The following is a 7,458-nucleotide window of genomic DNA, read 5'->3' as shown; positions in this document are numbered from 1 at the left end:
ACATACTTACTCAATAAGTCATAACCGAAACCGTTTTACTTTGGTTTTCGCTTTACAAACTAGATCGTATCTTAACGTACGTTCGTAGTTCTAAAAGCTACTGGGGGCTATGTAGAAATACGGCCTCCGGTCAGTCTAAAATATCAAGATCAATTGAGATAATACATTGGTTTTTATTTGTATTTTAAATAATTTAATACAAGCTCTTTTTCCAATATTTCCAAAGTGTTCTAAATTCACTTTGATGGCTCCAATAGCCCTACTTGGACCTATTTGAGACATTAGTAGATGTAGGATATTATAAACTATATCCTACAATCTCCGAACTACTACTTATAGGTAGCGGAGTCAGCTTGTGGACACGAGGTGGCCGTATGTTGTTCATCGTCTCCCATTCTTCGACGTAGAGACAAAGATCTTGGATTGTAATAGCGCGACGTGACGTTGTGGATCGGCCAAGTAGATATCCTTTTGTCTGTTCCTGGTAGGAGTCAAGAAGACCGGATAGAAATAAATCTCGAATATAATCTGATGAGAAGATTGTACCTTGTTCTTTTGCGTTGCTAATGAGAGTTTCGCGGCAAAAAGCCCATTCACGTAGGGCCTCGCTGTCTTTACGGCGGAAGCGGCGAAGAGCCATGGATAATATGTTTGCAATCCTTAGCTGAGTAATGCTTGAAACGGCGAATCAATGTGTTAAGGAGGAGACAGGGGTGTCCAAGAGATCAATCGAGAGGAAAATAAGAATTATCTGTTGGGCACGCTGGTAGGCGCCGGTTTCCTTCTGGCAGGCAGCAAATTGGGCAGCCGCCATGTCGGTGGCATTGCGGGAGTCGTAATCGAAGAGCGGACGAAGGTCGGCGGTATACTCAGTAGCAGTAGAAAGATATAAGTCGGTCTTCCAGGTGTCATAATGTGCCTCAGATAGGTCAAGAATAGTCCAAGTTCATTTTGACGATGACTCATCATTAGTGGCAAGCATCATAGGCTTGGCAGGGTTGGTGATGACAGGGTTGTGGGTCAGAGAGTAGGCTTCGGAGCGGTGGGTAGGGCACACGCCTCGTGTTTTTGGGCCGGTGGTGGGAGTGGTAGCCGTCGTTGGGTATGGGTAGGAGTGGGGCTTCAGCTTCAATCTGTAGGACAGAGTCGTCGTCCGGGATATTATCGCCCATATGTAACCTATTGGAAAGCACGAACTTCTGAACAGAATTGGTTAAAGTTTATTATCGAATGTTATGGAATATTTGTACTAGAATAAACTGTGGTAAAATTGTGGGAAACATTATTCCAGCATGAGAAAATTGATGGAGCGTGGGTCAGGGTAAAAACCTGGTTTGGGTTTAAACCGAGAGGGAAATTTAAAATGGTCCCGAAAGAGATATTACTCAAAAAAACACATCTGATGTGATATTTTGAGTTGTATCGCCAAGAAATTCATACAACACTGATCACTGATGTGTTTTGTTGAGTATTTTATTGGGACCTAGAAACTTCTAAACAGAATAGGTTATCATTTATTGAGCATATTGGTTCATATTTGTGCTATCAATAAAATGGGTGAATATTGTGGTTTAGCTATTGGCCTCATGTTTTGTGGGACCACGGGCTAGGTCCCGAGGAAAACCAAGTTTGATTTATATTCTGAGGGAAGAGTTGAATCGTCCTGAGACCCCCAGAAACCGAAGTAGGATTTGTGTGTCAAACTGTGTTTAAGGAGAAGTATGACGAAGGAGTTTGTGCGTAAAATACTCATGCTTGGGTTTAGCGAGACATTTGGTTAAGCGGTCAGCAGGGCTAACATGTGTATTGATGTAACTGATAGTGATCATCCCTTGCATGGGGATGTAGAAACTCAAAACTGTTGACTTGTTGAGACTTCTTGCTCTTCTTTAGAACTCCGACAGAAAAAATACTACCAAGTACGGACCAATCAAATCAACTCCTTTCCATATCAGGATTGAGGATTCGCAACAGATTAATATTATTTGTTTTTTATTATAAAGTTTATTTGTTTTTTTATAAATATTGTAATATATACTAAAAAAACTCCCAAAAAATAAAATATTTGCAAAAAAAACTTGATATCATATTTATATTATTTTCTTCACAATATACGAATAAGTATAAACCAATCAGATTTGCGACAAGAACTTCAGTCACAGTTGAGAGTCGACTGTTGAGACTCTTCTTGAGTGTTCACTCACTTCTGACTTCACTTCACAATTCACTCACACAGTCACACTGTTAGTCTGTTACTATTTACATACGTAAGTTAGTGTTCACCTTCACTTCTTGACACTGCTCACTGCGAGTATGAGGAATTTCTTAGAATCTTTAATTCTTTAGTGGCAACTCGCGCGTCTGCCGGCCACACTGCTCTCTCTCTCTCTGAGAGAGGGGCAACTCTAAAGTCTAAACTCACAACTGGCGAGTTTGTAATAAATATTAAATTTGATCCCTCCAGTGATAAAAAAAAAAAGGAGGCTACATATGCTCCAGGGACGGCCTAATTTAGTATTGTTTTTAAAAAATACTCTCTGAATATACACATAAAATGACAAAAAGCTATTTTTCTAAAAACAAATATTTGACATTTTGTAGAAAAAACAAAAAACAAAAACAAAAATGAACATTGTGTAAATGTTTATTTAGAAGGATATGCCGCTATGGTGTAAAGCATCACGAGAATAAATGTGTATAGATACGCGTACGCACAACAGTGACAGTGCAATACACGTACACACAATTACGTACACAGAATCACACATTTATACCTATATCACCTAAAAAACAACAAAAATGGGAAAAGTTGCCATTGTAACGTACAGCATGTACGGTCACATCAACGCCATGGCCGAAGAAGAGAAAAAAGGCCTCGAAGAAGCCGGCTGTGAAGTCACCATTTTCCGAGTGCCCGAGACCCTACCCGAGGAAGTGTTAGCGAAGATGCACGCCCCCCCAAAGCCTGATTACCCAGTCGTCACGGCTGAGCAACTCGTCGACTTCGATGGTATCATGTTCGGCATCCCTACCCGATTTGGCATGGCTTGTGCGCAGATGAAGTCCTTCCTGGACTCGACGGGTGGCCTCTGGATCAAGCAAGCGTTGTCTGGAAAACCAGCTGCTATCTTCGTCAGTACGTCTACTCAGGGCGGCGGTCAGGAATCAACAGCACTCACGTGGGTGACGCAATTAACACACCACGGTATGGTCAAAGCTCTGTATTTTTTTCTCGGTATTAGGTGGCTTTATACTTTTATTGGCCGCTGAGTCGCTCTTACTTATGTACCCCTTCTTATCACGCTGAACTATTCAGGCGAGAGCCTTCCCAACTTTTGGCTCTTTGTAGTGTTGAAAATTGTCGATCCATGTTTCCAAATCGACGAACTATTTGAGTCTTTTAGTAAACGATGATGATTTATTACTTGATGTATCCGATGTAACAGGTATGATCTTCTGTCCTCTGGGATATGGATCGCCCGGGACACAGTACAACATGGATGCAGTACAAGGCGGGTCCCCATGGGGTGCTGGTATGTCTGCGTATCTAATTGAGTCTTTATTTTGCGTTCTGAATATTCCCTGCTGATCGGTCATATGAAGTTGTGTTTCTAGGTATGTGTGCCTAGTACCTATTCTTGCCTGAAAGTGACCGGGCCTCCTTACAACTAGCCTCCGTGCTGAGGGTGTCCAATCGGTGCGCTGCGTATGACACATTCTTATCCGAACCATCTTTGTTTGTACGCGCAAATAGGTACTTTCGCTGGCCCTGACGGGTCACGAATGCCCAGTGATAACGAAAAGAAAACTGCAGCCACTCAGGGCAAGCTCTTCGGTGGCGTGGTGCAGAAATTGTCGTCATAAGGAAAATGTACTTCACTTTGAGATCGGTAACTTCTCATAAGTAGTTATACAGACAAGTACCGGTCGGCGGGAAACAATGCCGTGAGCGTCCGAGAAAATGTCTTGTAAAACTTTAGTATAGTATAGTCAGTTAACACTGGCTCTGCACTGGCACACCTACATACATGTATGAGAATCACAACGAAACCGTGTGCGTTCTGCAGTCAAGCGTACAAACAATTTGTAGTCACGTCGGCGGACATAATCAGAAGTCATGGATATTTCCTGATGTAATAAACAACAGAGCACCCCAACTCCACGGACATGATCAGATATTTTATGATGTGCTAGACAGCAGATCACGCTCCCATATCCTATGATATGAAGAGGGAAACGAATTCAGAATTGGATTACTACTATAGCATCAAACAACAAAATTTTCGAGTTGATATTTTATATACTCTCTCCTCCCTCTTCACTTTGTACAATCGGGTTAAGAAATATCGCCATAGAATCGGGTTAAGAAATAACGCCATAGGATCGGGTTAAACGAAGAGTGCGCCTGAATAATTCGAGCAAGCTTATTGGAAGCGGGCTCACCGCTGAAGTGCTCAAATTGTTGATTTATATTTATGGATTAAGAAGTACAACAACACGTTCGTGAGGGGTTGATCCTGCCAGGATTGGTTGGCGTTGTCAATACAACAATAACGCCTTGTAGTAATTTGTTCATGCATTCACTACCACATAGAACGCCAATGGTCGGAGCATCATAGGTTTATTTATATCTACATCATTGGTTTATTTATATCCACATCATTAATTTATATATATCTACATCACTAGTTAAGTCTATCGCTGTCCCATGAGTGCTTCTAATGCCGCGATTTCGTCGGCACTCAGATTGCCGGCCTGGCCTTGTTGCGCCTGCTCGTGACTCAACATCATCTGCTGCCGTTGCCATGACGACAGCTGCTGTTGCTGTTGCTGTTGCTGCTGTAGATAGCATGGGAGTGATCGCGCAAGCAATTTCAGTGGTCGTGTGTGTTTGTACAACAACACACACAAGCAAATACACACCAACAAACAACTAACCTTCAATACACACAAAGTACTGATATCAGCTGCAACCGCAGTGCCTGACAGAGCTAGCGACCGTCAATGTCAGTGCGTCTGCACTGCACCAGCTACAACTAACGTTAATTGTCTCTGGGCACAGATCCCGTCCCGTATAATACACTCACTAAACTTAAAACCTAGTTTTATGCATCATGCACCAAAAAGCATATACCAGTACACACCCTACAAACACAACCAACATACACCAGCATGTATCCTACCATACACACACATGTATCATACCTTACACACGCATGTATCCTACCATACACACGCATGTATCCTACCATACACACGCATGTATCCTACCATGCACACACTTGTATCATACCTTACACACGCATGTAACCTACCATACACACGCATGTATCATACCATACACACACATGTACCATACCATACACACACATGTAACCTACCATACACACGCATGTATCCTACCATACACACGCATGTATCCTACCATACTCACACATGTATCATACCTTACACACGCATGTATCCTACCATACACGCGCATATAACCTACCATACACACGCATGTATCCTATCATACACACACATGTATCATACCTTACACACGCATGTATCATACCATACACACGCATGATCATACCTTACACACGCATGTATCATACCATACACACGCATGATCATACCTTACACACGCATGTATCCTACCATACACACGCATGTATCATACCTTACACAGGCATGTATCCTACCATACACACGCATGTATCCTACCATACTCACACATGTATGCTACCATACTCAGACATGTATCATACCATACACACGCATGTATCCTACCATACTCACACATTTATCATACCTTACAAACGCATGTATCCTACCAAACACGCGCATACAACCTACCATACTCACACATGTATCATACCATACTCACTCATGTATCCTACCATACTCACACATGTATCCTACCATATTCACACATGTATCCTACCATACACACACATGTATCCTACCATACTCACACATGTATCCTACCATACTCACACACCCACACATGTATCATACCATACTCACTCATGTATCATACCATACTCACACATGTATCATACCATACACACGTTTGTATCCTACCATACTCACACATGTATCCTACCATATTCACACATGTATCATACCATACACACGTATGTATTCTACCATACTCACACATGTATCCTACCATACTCACACATGTATTCTACCATAATCACACATGTATAATACCATACACACACATGTATCCTATCATATTCACACATGTATCCTACCATACTCTCACATGTATCCTACCATACACACGCATATAGTCTCCGTGCACCCTACCATTCCCTGCTGCAGCTGCTGCAGTTGCTGGGCCTGTCGTAGTGCCAGTGCCTGGTTTTGCCGTTGTATCTGTGCTGCTTCTGCTTCTGCCTGTGCTTGGCGTCGTTGTGCATTTGCGGCGTTCTGTGCTGCTATCATCGCTGGATCATAGGACTGGCGCTGTTGCTGCTGCTGCTGGGCTAATTGCATGCCTTGCATCTGTGATTGTAAATAATAATAGTATCCATATATATATATAAATATATATATATATCCATATCCATATCCAAATATATATATATATATATAACAGCGAGACCCTCTCCTACTGCCGTTTGTGCTGTACCTGTGCTTCTATGTTAGTGTAGCCTAATGCCGAGTCCAAGTCCTGTGGCCCATGTTGCATCTCCCACTGCTGCTGCTGTCGGTGTTGTATTGACTGGCGCTGTTGCTGTTGTTGCTGTACACAAGGATATGCATAGGTGTGGCTGGGTGAGTGGTTGTTCATATGCTTTAAGAGGTGTTATACCCACTTAGACAGCCACCTAGAAGGACATGACATGCTTAAAGGGGTGTATGTCATACCTGCTTTATCAGTTGCATGGCATACAGTTGTTGTTGCTGCAGACGCCGTCGCTCCTCCATCCGCAATGACTCCTGGTGCTGTTGCTTGGCCTTCTCCTAAAAATATACCCGGTATATTTGGGTTGGTTTTTTTGTTTTTTGTTTTTTAAAATCGGGTTATTTAGGCTGGTCTATTCGATAGTCCTTGTCTGCGAGTGTGTGGTCTGCTTAGCCAAACTGAGCATGTTAATCCTAGTGTAGGTACGTAAGGGCTTGCATGTATGTGTGTATGTGAGGTTGCTAAGGGAGTTGCATGCGCTCACATGTGTGTTGACAAAGACACGCAGCGCTTCTATTGCAACTCCGATCTTTCCTGAAATTGATTACTAGTAGTGTAAGAAGTAGATAGAGAGAGTGTACGTGTGCGTGTGCTTGTTGGGTGATTTGATACTCCAGTGAGTGTGTATGTACTGAGTGTGTAGATGCGGAATTGATCCATTATATATCCGCAAACATAAACAGGCATAGACCTAGACAGTAGATACATACACACATACACACGCGCCGATAAAAAAATGAAGTACGCATATATATAAATATATAAATATATGAATG

At 42.3% G+C, this 7,458-nt stretch overlaps 2 protein-coding genes across 2 annotated transcripts in view; one reads left to right on the top strand and one right to left on the bottom strand.

Annotated features, from left to right (window-relative positions):
- The first annotated feature begins 2,735 nt into the window (after positions 1 to 2,735).
- Positions 2,736 to 4,156, top strand: SARC_11153 (flavoprotein YCP4). Its single transcript, XM_014294769.1, has 3 exons — positions 2,736 to 3,205; positions 3,447 to 3,533; positions 3,755 to 4,156. Exons 1-3 carry the CDS (start codon positions 2,800 to 2,802, stop codon positions 3,862 to 3,864), a joined length of 603 nt encoding a protein of 200 aa, XP_014150244.1. The 5' UTR covers positions 2,736 to 2,799; the 3' UTR covers positions 3,865 to 4,156.
- A 450-nt stretch (positions 4,157 to 4,606) lies between these two features.
- Positions 4,607 to 7,458, bottom strand: part of SARC_11152 (CMGC/MAPK protein kinase) — a gene marked incomplete at its 5' end in the record, with an annotated part of 8,489 nt that continues 5,637 nt past the window's right edge. Inside the window, 4 exons of the mRNA XM_014294768.1 lie at positions 4,607 to 4,839; positions 6,301 to 6,498; positions 6,626 to 6,739; positions 6,865 to 6,960. Coding sequence (XP_014150243.1) covers positions 4,696 to 4,839; positions 6,301 to 6,498; positions 6,626 to 6,739; positions 6,865 to 6,960 — 552 coding nt within the window. The 3' untranslated portion in view covers positions 4,607 to 4,695. The remainder of the gene's footprint in view (positions 4,840 to 6,300; positions 6,499 to 6,625; positions 6,740 to 6,864; positions 6,961 to 7,458) is intronic.

Source organism: Sphaeroforma arctica (genome assembly GCF_001186125.1).
Source record: "Sphaeroforma arctica JP610 unplaced genomic scaffold supercont1.1548, whole genome shotgun sequence".
Classification (NCBI taxonomy): domain Eukaryota; class Ichthyosporea; order Ichthyophonida; genus Sphaeroforma; species Sphaeroforma arctica.
This window is presented reverse-complemented; position numbering and strand designations above follow the sequence as displayed.

Coding starts and splice junctions, on each gene's coding strand:
- SARC_11153 (XM_014294769.1), top strand. CDS start 2,800: ATGGGAAAAGTTGCCATTGTAACGTACAGCATGTACGGTCACATCAAC. Junction 3,206..3,446: donor GACGCAATTAACACACCACG/GTATGGTCAAAG, acceptor CCGATGTAACAG/GTATGATCTTCTGTCCTCTG. Junction 3,534..3,754: donor CGGGTCCCCATGGGGTGCTG/GTATGTCTGCGT, acceptor ACGCGCAAATAG/GTACTTTCGCTGGCCCTGAC.